General features: G+C 43.2%; 1 protein-coding gene across 3 annotated transcripts in view; it reads right to left on the bottom strand.

Moving 5' to 3' along the window:
• The window catches only part of GRB10 (growth factor receptor bound protein 10), a 305010-nt gene that overhangs the window by 72254 nt on the left and 214290 nt on the right, over positions 1 to 18466 (bottom strand). For all 3 annotated transcript variants that reach the window (XM_040431392.1, XM_040431391.1, XM_040431393.1), the window contains exon 8: positions 428 to 543. In XM_040431392.1, coding sequence (XP_040287326.1) covers positions 428 to 543 — 116 coding nt within the window. The remainder of the gene's footprint in view (positions 1 to 427; positions 544 to 18466) is intronic.

Raw genomic sequence — 18466 nt, 5'->3', positions numbered from 1 at the left:
TATTTTCCAAAGTTTACCTTAGGGATTAAAAAACACAAAAACGATATACATTTGTTATTGCTGTAATCGTATTGACCCACAGACTGAAGTTCATATCAGCTTTAACAGATAGGGAACACAGTAAAAACGAAACCCAGAAAACTGGTGGATTTGCATATCATTTTTTTTCAAATTGCACCCCATTTGAATTTTTTTCCAGCTTCCCACTAAATTGCATGCAATATTATAGTTTTCAATGAGAAAGTACAACTTGTCCTGCAAAAATACTCCCAAAAGTCCTCATATGGCTATGTGAAAGGCAAAAAAATAAAAATGGAAAATTGCTTGGTCGGGAAGGGGTTAAAAGGATTTTTATGTTTCATATACACAGCCTTGCAATGCCTTTTCACCGTAGTGTTGAACAGCGATTAAAATGTAGTCTACTTACCACAGGATTTTTAAAAAATTCATATTTTGCATAATTCTTTCTGAACAGAAACTTGCTTTCACTTGTCATCATGGATTGAATTTGCAGTACCAATTCATGGTCTTCAAGACATCTCTCTAATTTAAAAGATATAAAAAGTCACTTCTATACTCAAGATGAGTAGCTTTATTGTTCATTATCATTGGTGGCAAGTAAAAGAACATATAGTAGTATTTCCAAATTGTATTCATTTGTCTTTTATTTAAAGGTGAAAAAATATCTTAAAAAGGTATTCCTATCCTTTAAAATGATGGCATATCCCTAGTGGTATGCTATCACTTTATGATTAGTAGGGATTCAACTGCTGATATCACCAACAATCCAGAGAATGAAGGGGCAAATAATGCAAATATGATAACTGAATAAAGCTAAACATGGTATCAATGATCACAGCTGAAAAAGGTATCTACAACACAAATGTTAGATTATTAACCCCTTCTACCCCGGGACAGTTTTCACCCTCCTACCCAGGCAAATTTGACATGTGTCACTATGTGGTAATAACTTTGGAACACTTGCTTATCCAAGCCATTCTGAGATTGTTTTCTCGTGACACATTGTACTTCATGATAGTCATAAATTTGAGTCAATATATTTCACCTTTATTTATGAAAAAAAAAACTAAAATTTACAATAAATTTTGAAAAATCTGTAATTTTCAAGATTTCAATTTCTCTGCTTTTCAAACAGAAATTTGATACCTCAAAATATTTATCACTCAACAATCCCCATATGTCTACTTTATGTCGGCATCATTTTGTAAATGTCTTAATTTTTTTTAGGACGTTAGAAGGCTTAGAATTTTAGAAGCAATTCTTAGGCCCCTTTTACACGGGCGAGAATTCCGTGCAGGTGCAATGCGTGAGGTGAATCCGGACCCATTCACTTCAATGAGGCTGTGTACATGAGCGGTGATTTTCACACATCACTGGTGCGTTGCGTGAAAATCGCAGCAAGCTCTAAATTATGCGTTTTTCACGCAACGCAGGCCCCATAGAAGTGAATAGGGCGGCGTGAATATCGCAAGAAAATGCAGATGCGGTGTGATTTTCACTCATGGTTGCTAAAAGACGATCGGGATGGGGACCCGATCTTTATTATTTTCCCTTATAACATGGTTGCGGACGTGTGAATGGACCCTTATAAGGGAAAATAATAAAAATCTACACAACACCGATCCCAAACCCGAACTTCTGTGAAGAAGTCCGGGTTCGGGTCTGGGTACCAAACATGCCGATTTTTCTCACATGCATTAAAACGCTTTACACTTTCCCGCAACACACCCGCATCTTGTCCGGCACTCACACGCGACGCCCATGTAAAAGAGGCCTTAAAATTGAAGAAAGTTCCCAAAACCCACTTTTTAATGACTAGTTCAGTTCTGAAGTCACTTTGTGTAGAAACCACCGATAAATGACACCATTTTAGAAACTACACCCCTCAAGTTATTCAAAACTGATTTTACAAACTTTGTTAACCCTTTAGGTGTTCCACAAGAATTCAAAGGAAAATGGAAATGAAATTTCTAAAGGTTACTTTTTTGGCAGATTTTCCATTTTAAATAAAAAAAATTCCTGTAACACATCAAGGTTAACAGCCAAACAAAACCATATCTTTTACCCTGATTCTGCAGTTTATGGAAACACCCCACATGTGGTGGTAAACTGATGTAAGGGCACACGGCAGGGCAAAGAAAAGGAGCGCCGTATGGTTTTTGGAAGGCAGATTTTGCTGGATTGGTTTTTAGACACCATGCCCTATTTGAAGCCCCCTTGATGCACCCCTACAGTAGAAACTCCCAAAAAATGACATCCATTTTAGAAAATACAGGCTAAGGTGACAGTTTTATTGGTATTATTTTGGGGTACATATGATTTTTGATCACTCTATATTACATTTTGTGAGGCAAGGTAACAAAAAAAATGGCTGTTCTGGCACAGTCTTCATTTTTAGTTTTTTACAATGTTCATCTGACAGTTAGATCATGTGATATTTTTATAGGACAGGTTGTTACGGATGCAACGATATCAAATATGTCTACTTTGGTGGTTTGTTTCAGTTTCACATAAAGCACGTTTAAAAAAAAATATACTGTATATTCCTGCGTATAAGACTACTTTTTAACACATGAAAATCTTCTCAAATGTCGGGGGTCGTCTTATACGCCGGGTATGGCGGGCGCTGCAGTGCCGGGACGCCCGAATTATCAACAGAGAGAGCCCGGGCTATTGCCTTGTATCCCCAGCAGCTTAGAGCTGCGATGTAACCCACGGCATATGCCCCCCCTGCGCTGTACCTTGTATACCGCCCCCTGCTCTGTACCTTGTATGCCTCCCCCCTGCTCTGTACCTTGTATGCTCCTTGTACTGCCATCCTCCCGGCCGCTCGCATCTCGCTCCTACGCATGTGCGAGATTTCATGCGGCGAGCGTGGATACACGGGATCCTCACGGCCGCTCGCATCTCGCTCCTGCGCATGTGCGAGATCTCCGTGCGGCGTATCTAAGTGCGGCGCAGATGTGCATATGTGAATGTGAATATGAAGAATAACATAACAAACATGTTCAGGGTATAGGTGGCACATGTTTAGGGTCTGGCAGGGAGGGAGGACAAGGAAGGTGGTGGGATGCAGGGATGGTGGTGATACCATGGGATGGCGGTGGTACCTAGGGATGGTGGTGGGATGCAGGGATGGCAGTGGTATCTAGGGATGGTGGTGGGATGCAGGGATGGCAGAGGTACCCAGGGATGGTGGTGGGATGCAGTAATGTACTGCTGTGTGTTGAAAAAGGGGTAGTCTTATACGGCGAGTATATCCCAAACTCTATATTTTCAGTGTAAAAGTTGGGGGTCGTCTTATACGCCCAGTCGTCTTATACGCCGGCATATACGGTATATGTTTTTGTGTCTCCATTTTCTGAACACCATTTTTTTGCCTATTGTCTTGTGCAGGGGCTAATTTTTTGCAGGAAGAGTTGACATTTTTATTGGTACCATTTTTGGGTACATATGATTTTTTGATCATTCATTATTACAGTATATGAGGCAAGGTGACCAAAAAATTGGTCGTTTTGGCACAGTTTATTTATTTTACAACATTTACCTGTGTGTCTATTTATTTACTTCACTTTAACACAATAGCATTTCTGAAACAAAAAAAATATATATATATTTTAGTGTCTCCATAGTCTTGAAAGTCAGTTTTATTTTTTTTCCAATTGTCTTAGGTCGTGTCATTTTTTGCAGGATGAAGTGATTGATTGGTACCATTTTTGGGGGCATACGCATTTTTGATCACTTAGGCCTCTTTCACACGGGCGTATCGGGAAAAGGTGCGGGTGTGTTGTGGGAACTTTGTAATGCGTTTTGCACTCGCGTGAGAAAAATCGGCATGTTTGGTACCCAAACCCGAACTTCACAGAAGTTCGGGTTTGGGTTAGGTGCTGGGTAGATTGTATTATTTTTCCTTATAACATGGTTATAAGGCAAAATAATAGCATTCTTAATACAGAATGCATAGTACAATAGCGCTGGAGGGGTTAAAAAAAATAAAAATAATAATTTAACTCACCTTAATCCACTTGCTCGCGCAGCCTGGCTTCTCTTCTGTCTTCTTTGCTGTGTGCAGGAAAAGGACCTGTAGTGACGTCACTCCGGTCATCACATGGTCCATCACATGATCCATCACCATGGTAAAAGATCATGTGATGGACCATGTGATGACCGGAGTGACATCACCACAGGTCCTTTTCCTGCACACAGCAAAAAAGACAGACAGAAGAGATGCCGGCTGCGCGAGCAAGTGGATTAAGGAGAGTTACATTTTTAGTTTTAACCCCTCCAGTGCTATTGTACTATGCATTCTGTATTAAGAATGCTATTATTTCCCCTTACAACTATTTTATAAGGGAAAATAATAATGATCGGGTCTCCATCCTGATAGTCTCCTAGCGACCGTGGGTGAAAATCGCACCGCATCCGCTTGCGGATGCTTGCGATTTTCACGCAGCCCCATTCACTTCCATGGGGCCTGCGTTGCGTGATAAACGCACAATATAGAGCATGCTGCGATTTTCACGCAACGCATAAGTGATGCGTGAAAATCACTGCTCATGTGCACAGCCCCATAGAAATGAATGGGTCAGGATTCAGTGCGGGTGCAATGCGTTCACCTCACGCATTGCACCCGCGCGGAAAACTCGCCCGTGTGAAAGGGGCCTTAGTGTTGCACTTTTTGTGATGTAAGGTGACCAAACAAATTGTGTCTGATGGGAGGGGGTCTAACACCTGGGACCACCGCTGTTCAGCAAGGCCTTCTCGCACGTTCATCAGTCATGTGGCCTAGGCGCAGCTCAGCCACATTTCAAGTGAATGGGGCTGAACGTGATACCAAGCACAGCTGCTATACAATGATTGGTAAGGCTGCTGGTATAGGAGCAGGAGAACAGAAAGGATGGATTTGGCACATAACTGGGTCGAACTGAGCCTACAGGCCCCATAGACTATAACAGGGTCTATTACGTTTCTGTTCAGAGGAAGATTTTTGAAAAGACAAAAGGACTTTTGCCTCCACTTCAAAAATCTTCCTCTGAGCGGAAACATAATAGGGCCAGTAGGCTCCGTTTGGCTCAGTTATGTGCCGAATCCATCCTTTCGTTCTGATGCTCCTATACCAGTGCAGGGAAACTGAAAGGCTGAACACTGATCTGAACTCAGTCTAAACTTTGAGAAGGCTGCAGTGCTAACAGGTGTGCCAGTTCCTTCCTGATCGCTGGGAGTGTGGGATCCCCTCTGGTTAGGTCATCAGTATCTGCTTGGTGAGGATCTGACACCCTGTCGATCAGCTATTTGAGTAGGAACTGGTCTGAACTGTGCCTAGGCCATGTGACTGAAGAACTTGTTGTCACTGGTCTAAGGAAAGCTGTGAGAAGGCAGCGGCTCTACTGAGAGCGTCGACGATTTCTCAAACAGCTGATCGCGATGGTCTCAGATGTCGAACCCCCAACAATCAGATACAGATGACCTATTTCAGTATTAAAATCTCAGAAAACCCCTTTAAAGGAGCTATCCCAGGACATCACTAGAATAAGGGCCTGTTCCTCTGAATTGATATTTATTTACAACCCCAACTCCCAAAAAATGTTTGGGTGGTGAGTAAGGCTGAGTTCACACTTCAGTTATTTGGTCAGTTAGTGCACATGCTCGTTACCCATATTGCGGCCCACAATATGCAGACACCGGCCATGTGCACGCTGCAGTTATGGGTCTTGGGATGCAGCAATCCCAAAAAATTGCAGAAGTAGTAAAATCCAAAAAAAAAAAAAAAAAGTTAGAGCTCTTGGAAGGAGATGGAAAAAATAAAATAATGAATACAAATGTCAAAGGCCCAAAACAGGGCCTAGAAATAACTGCAGGGGCTTAGGAACACTTCCAGAAATCACTGTCTGAACACCGCTCACTGTGCACTCCACAGATGGAAGTTAAAGCTGTATCAAGGAAAGAAGAAGGCATATGTCAAGATGATCCAGAAACTATGCCGGCTTCTCTGGCCCAAAATTCATTTTAATGGAATGATACAAAATGGGTGATCATCCAGCTTATTAGCACACTGTTCAAAAGCCTGCATCTCTGAAGGTATGGGGTTGCATTAGTATAAAAATAGAGGGGCACTCTCTAAAGCAATGGGAACAGTGGATATTTTTGCATACGAATTTTATTGATATGGTCAGCGTTAATATTCACAGTGTAATTTACTTGTATATAGCAGCATAAATTATAAATAGCAATAAATAAAACTACGAATAAACATAAAATGGCATTCAGTAATAAAAGTGGAAAAAGACAATCCAGCAATAAAAGTCAATCAGAAAAAAATCGATCTAAAATAAATAAAATTTCCATCCGATAAAAACTCTGAATATCCACAGACAGTAGCTATAATTCAATCTTTATTATTAAAACTTCAGTCTCTGGTTTCATTGATAGCTCTCCAGTATTAAGTCTCGATTATGGGGTTGCATTAGTGTCTATGATGTTGGCTGCTTACACATCAGGAAAGTCACTATCAATGCTGAACAGTATATAGAGAATTTAGAGTAACTTCTGTATGCATCCAGACATCTTTCAGAAAAGGCCTTGCATATTTCAGCAAGACAATGCTAAACCGCATACTGCATTCATTACAACATGGCTTCACACAATAGTCTGGGTATTAAAGTGGCTTTCCACTTGCGAAAATGCTCATACAATTAAAATATAATAATGGCATACGGCAAATGGAAAAAACAACAAAAACAAAACAGCCAATTTTTGTCACTTCAACTCACCAATAGATTTTTTTATTTTTTTATTAGAAAAGTGATCAAAAAGCTGGACACACTTCAAATTGGTATCACTGAAAAGTAAAGAAAAGTAAAAAATGAGCCCTCACACAGCCCCGTTCACATAACTACAGGGTGGGCCATTTATATGGATTCACCTTAATAAAATGGGAATGGTTGGTGATATTAACTTCCTGTTTGTGGCACATTAGTATATGTGAGAGGGGAAACTTCAAGATGGGTGGTGACCATGGCGGCCATTTTGAATCCAACTTGTTTTTTCAATAAGAAGAGGGTCATGTGACACATCAAACTTATTGGGAATTTCACAAGAAAAACAATGGTGTGCTTGGTTTTAATGTAACTTTATTCTTTCATGAGTTATTTACAAGTTTCTGACCACTTATAAAATGTGTTCAATGTGCTGCCCATTGTGTTGGATTGTCAATGCAACCCTCTTCTCCCACTCTTCACACACTGATAGCAACACTGCAGGAGAAATGCTAGCACAGGCTTCCAGTATCCATAGTTTCAGGTGCTGCACATCTCGTATCTTCACAGCATAGACAATTGCCTTCAGACGACCCCAAAGATAAAAGTCTAAGGGGGTCAGATCGGGAGACCTTGGGGGCCATTCAACTGGCCCACGACGACCAATCCACTTTCCAGGAAACTGTTCATCTAGGAATGCTCGGACCTGACACCCATAATGTGGTGGTGCACCATCTTGCTGGAAAAACTCAGGGAACGTGCCAGCTTCAGTGCATAAAGAGGGAAACACATCATGATGTAGCAATTTCACATATCCAGTGGCCTTGAGGTTTCCATTGATGAATGGCCCCACTATCTTTGTACCCCATACCAATTTTTTTGTTCCAACAGTCTTGGAGGGATCTATCCAATGTGGGTTAGTGTCAGACCAATAGCGGTGGTTTTGTTTGTTAACTTCACCATTCACATAAAATTTTGCCTCATCACTAAACAAAATCTTCTGCGTAAACTGAGGGTCCTGTTCCAATTTTTGTTTTGCCCATTCTGCAAATTCAGTGCGCTGATCTGGGTCATCCTCGTTGAGATGCTGCAGTAGCTGGAGTTTGTAAGGGTGCCATTTGTGAGTAGCTAATATCTGCCGAAGGGATGTTCGACTAATGCCACTCTCCAATGACATGCGGCGAGTGCTACGCTGTGGGCTCTTGCTGAATAAAGCTAGGACAGCCACTGATGTTTCTTCATTAGAGAGAGATTTCATGCGTCCACATTTTGGCAAATCCAACACTGAACCAGTTTCACGAAACTTAGCAGTTTGCTAACTGTAGCATGGGAGATGGGTGGTCTCGTAGGGTGTCTTGCATTGAAATCTGCTGCAATGACCCGGTTACTGCGTTCACCAGACAACACAATTTCTATCCGCTCCTCACGTGTTAACCTCGGCGACATGTCAATGGCTGTAAACAAAGAGAAACTTGTAAATAACTCATGAAAGAATAAAGTTACGTTAAAACCAAGCACACCATTGTTTTTCTTGTGAAATTCCCAATAAGTTTGATGTGTCACATGACCCTCTTCCTATTGAAAAAACAAAAGTTGGATTCAAAATGGCCGACTTCAAAATGGCCGCCATGGTCACCACCCATCTTGAAAAGTTTCCCCCCTCACATATACTAATGTGCCACAAACAGGAAGTTAATATCACCAACCATTCCCATTTTATTAAGGTGTATCCATATAAATGGCCCACCCTGTACAAAAAAGTTATAGGGGTCAGAATATGGTGATAATTTTTTTTTTCCCTCAAAGGTTTTAATTTTTTCAGTATTAAAACACTAGAAAAATTATACAACTGAAGTGTGGTATCGTTGGTTCTGACCTGGAGAATGAAGATAACAGGTCAATTTTACCGCATAGTGTACAGTGCAAAAAAAAAGAAAATATAATAAACACCTTTGTCAGAAAAAAAAAAAAAAAAAACTGCATGATTCACAATTTTTTTTGTCACCTTGTCCCCCCAAAAAATAGGATAGGAGTGTTCGATTATGGGCCGGACGTTCCATAAAATGTGCAATGCATTTTTTTGCGTGGTATCGAATGGTATCTAGTATCGCAATACTTTTTGATGGTATCGAAACTGAATAAAAATTTGTGAATGGAAAAATAAAGTTAGGACTATGGGAAGGTGGGGAGTGAAAAACAAATGCAAAAAGGAAAATCTCAGGGTCCTCTAAGGCACGGATGGGCAAACTGCGGCTCTCTAGCTGTTGTAAAACTACAAATCCCATCATGCCCTGCTGTAGGCTGATAGCTGTAGGCAGACTGGGTATACTGGGAGTTGTAGTTTTAAAACAGCTGGAGAGCCGCAGTTTGCCCATCCCTGCTCTAAGGGTTAATGACAAGGAGTATTCCTTTTTAAAATTATGCACAGCACCCAGCAGGGCGCCTGGTTATCATAGACCAGAATATGTCGTCACTCTATGATAAATCTGCCTGTTTATTTTTGTACCCCCTTCTTGTTTTTCTGTCTTTGACTGTTTTTTGAGACGGCAGATTATGCTGTCTGAAAACTGTAGTAAACTGTATTTAAAAGGGTGGAAAAAGGGAAAAAAAAGAATCCTTATACAGTGGGGGAAATAATTATTTGACCCCTCACTGATTTTGTAAGTTTGTCCAATGACAAAGAAATGAAAAGTCTCAGAACAGTATCATTTCAATGGTAGGTTTATTGTAACAGTGGCAGATAGCACATCAAAAGGAAAATCGAAAAAATAACTTTAAATAAAAGATAGCAACTGATTTGCATTTCATTGAGTGAAATAAGTATTTGAACCCCTACCAACCATTAAGAGTTCTGGCTCCCACAGAGTGGTTAGACACTTCTACTCAATTAGTCACCCTCATTAAGGACACCTGTCTTAACTAGTCACCTGTATAAAAGACACCTGTCCACAGAATCAATCAAGCAGACTCCAAACTCTCCAACATGGGAAAGACCAAAGAGCTGTCCAAGGATGTCAGAGACAAAATTGTAGACCTGCACAAGGCTGGAATGGGCTACAAAACCATTAGCAAGAAGCTGGGAGAGAAGGTGACAACTGTTGGTGCGATTGTTCGAAAATGGAAGGAGCACAAAATGACCATCAATCGACCTCGCTCTGGGGCTCCACGCAAGATCTCACCTCGTGGGGTGTCAATGGTTCTGAGAAAGGTGAAAAAGCATCCTAGAACTACACGGGAGGAGTTAGTTAATGACCTCAAATTAGCAGGGACCACAGTCACCAAGAAAACCATTGGAAACACATTACACCGCAATGGATTAAAATCCTGCAGGGCTCGCAAGGTCCCCCTGCTCAGGAAGGCACATGTGCAGGCCCGTCTGAAGTTTGCCAATGAACACCTGAATGATTCAGAGAGTGACTGGGAGAAGGTGCTGTGGTCTGATGAGACCAAAATAGAGCTCTTTGGCATTAACTCAACTCGCTGTGTTTGGAGGAAGAAAAATGCTGCCTATGACCCCCAAAACACCGTCCCCACCGTCAAGCATGGGGGTGGAAACATTTTGCTTTGGGGGTGTTTTTCTGCTAAGGGCACAAGACAACTTATTTGCATAAACGGGAAAATGGACGGAGCCATGTATCGTGAAATCCTGAGCGACAACCTCCTTCCCTCTGCCAGGAAACTGAAAATGGGTCGTGGATGGGTGTTCCAGCACGACAATGACCCAAAACATACAGCAAAGGCAACAAAGGAGTGGCTCAAGAAGAAGCACATTAAGGTCATGGAGTGGCCTAGTCAGTCTCCGGACCTTAATCCAATCGAAAACCTATGGAGGGAGCTCAAGCTCAGAGTTGCACAGAGACATCCTCGAAACCTTAGGGATTTAGAGATGATCTGCAAAGAGGAGTGGACCAACATTCCTCCTAAAATGTGCGCAAACTTGGTAATCAATTACAAGAAACGTTTGACCTCTGTGCTTGCAAACAAGGGTTTTTCCACCAAGTATTAAGTCTTTTTTTGTTAGAGGGTTCAAATACTTATTTCACTCAATGAAATGCAAATCAGTTGCTATCTTTTATTTAAAGTTATTTTTTCGATTTTCCTTTTGATGTGCTATCTGCCACTGTTACAATAAACCTACCATTGAAATGATACTGTTCTGAGACTTTTCATTTCTTTGTCATTGGACAAACTTACAAAATCAGTGAGGGGTCAAATAATTATTTCCCCCACTGTATTTCTAATTATTAGTTTGTCAAAATTATTTTGTGCCTGTGGAGGAACTAATTAAATAATGGATGTAATGCCTACGCATTGTAAAGGGTAAAATCTGACATGAAAATCCAAAGCATAAATTAACATGCCACAAAATAAAATCTGCACCATAGATCAATTTGTGCTGCAGATTTTTCCTACAGCATGTGAAAGAGATTTAATTTACATGATCGCTACGTTAAGCACAGTGATAAACTGGCTAACGCTACCACAACCCTGGACTCCCTTGGGGACCATTACAATTTGAAAAACAATGACCAGAGTTTTAGGAGAAGATTTATCCTAGACCAGTTTTTTTAAAATCGGCCCACGATTTCCTCTGTGCTACCAGAAGATGACACCAATTTCCTCCAAGGCGCAGGCCTTCTCATAAGTTAGGCGCATCCTCCGGCAGTCTATGTGCCTAAACTGAAACCTACAGCAGCCCTGAGCCCTTCCTTTTCACCCTGCCTCCTTGTCAAGAAAGTAGCAAAGGTGGCACGACAAATTATTGTTGTAGTAATGTTTAAAATGTTGCAGGTGTTTGCGACTTTTCTGCCAGAAAAGTGGCATGGAGGAATGACAAATGTCCCTCATGATGTCCATTTAATTCTAGAACTCTGCCAATCAAATGGAGAAAGATAAAAAGGGGGGGACAAAAAAAACAACCCTCAACATGAGTACATTGTAGGCATCAATTCTGAAACATTGATGCATAAAAAGTATTGATTTATTACGTGTGAGACTCATAATATGCAGCTTACAAGTTAAGATTTGCAATGTTAGTAGGATTGCATTTTTATAATGTCATGTTTCAAAAAGTGGAAGTCTTCTACATTCAAGAGAGTAAAAATAAAAGGGGGTCAATCAGACTGGTGTAAAGTAGAACTGGCTTAGATGCCCATAGCAACCAATAACATTCCACCTTTCATTTTGGACAGCTCCTTTGGAAAATGAAAGGAGGAATCTGGTTGCTATGGGCAACTAAGCTAGTTCTACTTTACACCAGTTTGATAAATGACCCCCAAAATGTTTTTTCCTGGACATCAAGGAGGTCTATAACATAACAGCAAAATATGTGCAGTAGACTGACACCATATTTTGACATTTTGAGGTGTAGTTGGAGAGCTGAAAGCCGGAATTAGACTTACCGGTAATTCATTTTCCACGAATCCACCATGACTGCCCAGAGAGATTGACCCCTGACCTCTGTAGGGGCAGAAACAGAGATAGGTTAAAAGGACCTCTCTCACCAACATTCACCAGTGAGTTCCAGATTATAGTGCCACAACCACCGGTTAAAGGGTTTCTATCACTTCGTTTCACCTATTTAGCTTTCAGACACTAGCGATCCGCTAGTGTCTGCTTTATCTAACCATCCTAATATAAGAGCTTATTGTCCTGCCGTTTAGCTAAAAAAATAACTTATATAGATATGCAAATGAGCCTCTAGGTGCTATGGGGGCGTGATTAGCACCTAGAGGCTCCGTCTACCTTAACAAACTGCCGCCGCCCAGCGCGTCCCTCCAGCCCGCCCATCTCCTCCGGAATGCGATGCTCCTCGTATTCGGCGCATGCGCAGTGAATGTCTGATCGCTTCCCTGCTCAGACATCTCCACTGCGCCTGCGCCGATGACGTCATAGTGCTCCGAGGAACAGGCGCAGTGGAGATGTCTGAGCAGGGAAGCGATCAGACATTCACTGCGCATGCGCAGAACAGAGACGCGCACGGAGAGGATCGCTTCAGCTGGAGATGGGCGGGCTGGAGGGACGCGCTGGGCGGCGGCAGTTTGTTAAGGTAGACGGAGCCTCTAGGTGCTAATCACGCCCCCATAGCACCTAGAGGCTCATTTGCATATCTATATAAGTTATTTTTTTAGCTAAACGGCAGGACAATAAGCTCTTATATTAGGATGGTTAGATAAAGCAGACACTAGCGGATCGCTAGTGTCTGAAAGCTAAATAGGTGAAACAAAGTGATAGAAACCCTTTAAGAAGTGAAACAACTCAAACGTTTTTTTTTTTTTTTTTTTTTGGTATTAACTCATACCAAGTCATTAGAATAATTTTTTGGGTGGGATATCATGCTGTCATGGTGGATTTGTGGAAAATGAATTACCGGTAAGTCTAATTCCGGCTTTCCACTTCACCACCATGACGGCCCAGAGAGACATAACAGATTATATACGTCTTAGGGTGGGGCTTTTTGTGAGAATTTTTAGGATTCTCACAAAAAGAGGGAAGAACGATCTCCTAGTTTCTATGGAAGTCTGTTACTACTTTTGGCAAAAACGCCGGGTCTAGCTTCAAGGTAATTCGATCTTCCTGGATTGTGAGGTATGGTTGTCTTATTGACAATGCCTGGATCTCGCATGGTCTTTTTGCTGATGTTATAGCCACAAGAAATGCCACCTTCTGTGTAAGATGCTTTAGGGAACCAGAGTCCAAGGGTTCGTAAGGCGGAACTGTGAGTCCCCGAAGGGCAATGTTTAAGTCCCAGGTAGGCACCCTTGATTTGAGAGATGGTCTTAGTCTGGCTGCAGACCTCAGGAATCTTTGGATCCATCTATGGCTGGCTAATTCAGAATAAAAAAAAAAGCACTAAGCGCAGAGACCTGGACTCTAAGGGTAGAAGTACTTAACCCTGACTCTAGTCCTTTTTGCAGGAAGTCCAGAATCCTCTGAATATTTGGTTTAGTCTGGTCTGGGGCTGCTTCACCTGACCAAGTGCAGAATCTTCTCCAGATTTTTAAATAGATGAGTTAGTCACCTTCTTTCTGCTGGCCTTCAAGGTAGATATCACACCCTCTGAGAGACCTCTGCGTCTCAGATGGTCAGACTCCGGATCCAAGCAGAGGGGTTGAAGATTTCCAGATGTGGATGGAGAACTGGCCCCTAGATCAGGATATCTTTCCTCCTTGGGAGAATGAATGCTTCCTGTGGGGAGAGGTTGGTTAGGATCGAGAACCAGCTCCTCTTGGGCCAGTATGGGGTGACCAGGATTATTCTGGCCCTGTCCCTGATGATTTTTTGGAGAACCCTTGGGATTAACGAGAACAGAGGGAAGGCATATGCAAGATCCCAGTTCCAGTGCAGGGAGAAAGCATTGATTGCTAGAGGCCTGTCCCTCGGGTTTAGGGAGCAAAAGGTTGATACCTTTGCGTTTTTCCTTGAAGTGAATAGATCTACCAGAGGGAGGCCCCATCTCTGGACAATTAGATTGAAGACGTCGATGCTTAGAGACAATTCCCCCTGGTCTATAGTGGTCCTGCTGAGGAAGTCCGCAGCGCTGTTTAGGCTTCCTTTTAAAAGAATCGCAGATATTGATTTTACATATTTTTCCCCACAAAGGAAGATTCTTCTGGACAGACTTTCTTGTTTTTGAGACCGTGTGCCCCCCTGATGTTTGAGGTAGGACACGGTCATTACATTGTCTGAATAGATCTTTATATGTTGGTTCTTTAGTTTTGGAGCAGCTGCTCGTATTGTCTCCCAAACTGCCCTGAGCTCCCTGTAATTTGAGGACTGAGCTGCAATGGTATAGGTCGGCGTATATTTTTGCGCCCCATCCTTTTACGCTGGCATCTGTCTGAACAAGCACTGCTGGGGTCTTGAGCCAGACCATGCCCTTTTTTAGGTTTTTTGTTTGAAGCCACCACCGGACCGAAGATTTTATGTGGCACGGGATCAGGATCTTCTTGTCCAGAGAGGACAGATGTTTGTCCCATCTTCTTAGAAGCCAGGACTGTAGGGCTCTATAATGGACCTGGCACCAAGGGACTGCTACCATACAGGCTGTCATTTGACCTAAAAGGCTCATTGTTTCTCTGAAAGAGAAGGAGCGACGTCCTAGGAAGGCCCTGATTGATGTCTGAAGGTTCTGAATTCTTTCTGCTGGAAGAAAGGTTATCTGTTTTACTGAATCCAGCAATACCACTAGGAATTTTACCCTGGTATCCGGAACTAGGGATTACTTTTTTAGGTTTATCACCCAACCTAGAGCTGTTAGAAGGGTACAGAAGGTCTTTTGATCCGCTATAGCCTGATCCACAGTGTCTGAAATCAGCAAAAATCGTCTAGGTAAGGAACGACAGTCACCCCCTGAGACCTCAGGGAGGTGACCATCCCTACCACCAGCTTCGTGAAAATCCTTGGGGCTGAGGCAAGCCCGAAGGGGAGAGCCACAAACTGGAAATGGTGAACAGAGCCCCTGTGATCCTTCAATGCAAAACGTAGGAGCCTCTGAGACTGGATGTGAATAGGAACATGATGATATGCGTCCTTTAGATCGATTGTACAAAGGAACGCGTCTTTTTGAATTAAAGGAATGGTAGAGTTTAGGGATTCCATCTTGAACCTTTTGTAAACTACGAATTTGTTTAACCTCTTGAGATTTATAATCATGCGGAAGGAACCCCCTGGCTTTTTTACTAAGAAAAGGTTGGAGTAGAATCCCTGCCCCCGTTGAAGCTCGGGAACAGCAATCACTACTCCTAAGTCCAGAAGATTCTGGACCTGCTTCCAAATTTGGTTCTGCCGAAATGGGGAAGAGTGGTGCGATATCAGAAATACATTCGGAGGGGGGGAAGATAACTATCCTGTAGCCGCTCATGATAAGTTTTTGCGCCCAGGGGTTGGGAGAAGTCTGCTGCCACTGCGCAAAAAATTGGGATAGTCTCCCCCCTATCCTGGCGTCACTGTTTCTCACCGCCCTTGTTCTGGGGATTAAGGAGGTACCCTCTCTACCTTTCCCCCCCTCTTGGGTAACTCCAACGTCCGGATTTACCTTTCCCACAAAAGGAGCTATTTTGGGAGTATTGATTACGAAAGGAGGGCTTCTTTTTAGGGGTTCTCTCTTCAGGGAACCCTTTCTTTTTATCAGTAGCCTTCGAGGATCTTGTCCAATACAGGACCGAACACGTATTCGCCCGAGAAGGCAATAGAGCACAGCTTCCTTTTGGAAGAGATGTCGCCTGACCAAGATTTCATCCAAAGTGCCCTCCGGGCAGCATTGGACAAAGCTGAGTCCTTGGCCGAGAATCTAATAGTCTTGGCGGATGAGTCTGCTAGGAACCCCATGGCGGATTTTAACAAGGGAGTAGAGTCTAGAATTTGTTCCCTGGACATCTTATTAATTAGATTATTTTCTAACTCATTCAGCCACAGGTACATAGACCTGGCGACTGAAGTGGCGGCTATGTTTGTCTTAACACTAAACATAGCTGCCTCCCAGGATTTTTTTAATACACTGTCTGCCTTCCTTTCCATGGTGTTCTTTAACTGACAGGAGTCCTCGAATGGTAGCAAGTTTTTTTTTATTAACTTTGGCCACCTGGACGTCAATTCTGGGAACCTCGTCAAAGATCTTAGAGTCTGACGGGTCAAATAAAAGGCGGTTCCTGAATTCTTTGGAAATCCCTAGCTTCTTCTCTGGATGGGCCCTTTCATCCATCACCATCTCTTTAATGTTTTCGTTTATGGGGAATAAACGGGAGCGTCTGACCTTCAATCCCTCAAACATCTCTTCCTGAACTGTATGGGGTCGCTGGATATCCTCTACCCCAATTGTATCCCTGACTGCCTTTAGAAGGTTACTTATCTCGCTAGGAGTGAAAAAGATTTTTTTAGAGTCCTTGACGATCTCGCCCTCTGATAGGGGGTACTAGTCATCCTGTTTCTTGGGGGATGAGGCCTCGCCCTCCAAATCCTCGGAGTCTGTGGAGGAAAGGTCTGCCATTCTGGGCCGTTTGGGTGGGCGAGCCCCCAGGGTATCCTCACGGAGGGAGGCTAGAGAAAATTTAACTTCCTCCTGAATCATAGTGCTAAATTCCTGCATAATTGAGGGCTGTTCTTCTCTCACCAACTTGGCAATACAATCCTTGCAAAGTTTCTTAGCGTAATCGGGAAGCCTGACAGAGCACTGGATGCATCTGGCGGTCTTCCTGGGCTTTTTTAAAGCAAGTTTGGCCTAAAGTGAGAGAGCAGCCCATCAATTTTATGTCGATCCAATAAGGTGCATAAACTTAGATGCAGTATACCAGAAGACCCCAGGGGGAGGGGCTTATACAAGTGGTTATCAGAACAGTCAGTCATACTAAGGCACCCTCCCCACTGGCACCCATCTGTCAAGCTGCCGGCATGCCCAGGTGGGCTACTCACGCAGGGGCGCTCTGGAGCGGTCTGTTCCTTCTGCTGCGTCTCCTTCTCCTGGTCCGACATATCCGGTGATACTGAGAGCGATGCAGAGAGCGCAGCGGGAAAGTGCTTGTGAGCATTTTTGTAGAAGACATCCACTTCCGAGTTACGTCCAGCGGCCCGGAAGTGACGTCAGATGCGCGCACCTGTGCAAAACGTCCTTCCGGTCAGCTACCTACACAGGGAGGTAGGCGACCCAGCGGCAGCTCAGGGCAGGCTTCCCACAACAGGGAGCGTGACCCCGGCGTCTCCCTGTCAGTTTTGGAACGGAGTCAGCCGGAGAGCAGGGGATGCAGTCCTGGATGAAAGGCCTGCAAGGGAGGCAATATTCACCGCTGATGTGGTCACCCAGGTACCGAAAAATAATAAAAAAAAAGAGGTCCTTATCCACTTCACCTCCCTGAAAGCCAGAGAGGACTTTTCTCTGTCCTGGCCACTATAGGGGCAGGAACACTGGTGAATGGTGGTGGGAGTTTTTTTTTTTTAACCTATCTCTGTTCCTGCCCCTACAGAGGTCAGGGGTCAATCTCTCTGGGCCGTCATGGGGTGAAGTGGAAAGACCTTTTAAAGTGAATCTCAGTCATTTTGGAGCATAATCAATAATAGTTTATGATGCATTTCTTTCTGGGAATTCAGTTACAATAAATATTTTTTGGGGTTGCCGACTCATTTTAATTGGTATTATGAAGCAACCAAGTCTTAAAGGGGTATTCACATCACAATGATCACTGTTTAATCTGTTAATGATGTGCCAGTGATAATTTTTTTAAATATATTGTATTGGCAAATTCCCACCCTAAAATTATTTTCCTCCTACCTCATTGTTGTCATATGGTATCCCATAGATACGGCCACCGCTCGCCTCCCAAATTCATGGGTCGCGCTTGCGCAGAAGACACTATTTTCACCCACTTGGCCGCTCATTGCAGTCCTGAAAGAGCACGCTGCCGCGCATGCCAAGGCTTATTTCTTCAGTGCCGTGTCTCATACAGAGCCGCGCTTGCCCTGTATGCAGCGTGGCTCTGTATGCGACGCGGCACTGAAGAAATCAGCTTTGCACATGCGCGGCAGCGTGAGCTCTCAGGACTGCAATGAGCGGCCGGCTGGGTGAAAAAAAAATGTCTTCTGCGCAAGCGCGGGCCAGGAATTTGGGAGAGAAGCAGTGGCCATAGGAGACACGAATGAGCACGCAAGGAGTGTGATGTCAGAAAGAGGCGTGGCAGGGCTGTACTCAAACTGCCTAA

Source organism: Bufo bufo, chromosome 5 (assembly GCF_905171765.1).
Source record: "Bufo bufo chromosome 5, aBufBuf1.1, whole genome shotgun sequence".
NCBI classification, from domain to species: Eukaryota; Metazoa; Chordata; class Amphibia; order Anura; family Bufonidae; genus Bufo; species Bufo bufo.
This window is presented reverse-complemented; position numbering and strand designations above follow the sequence as displayed.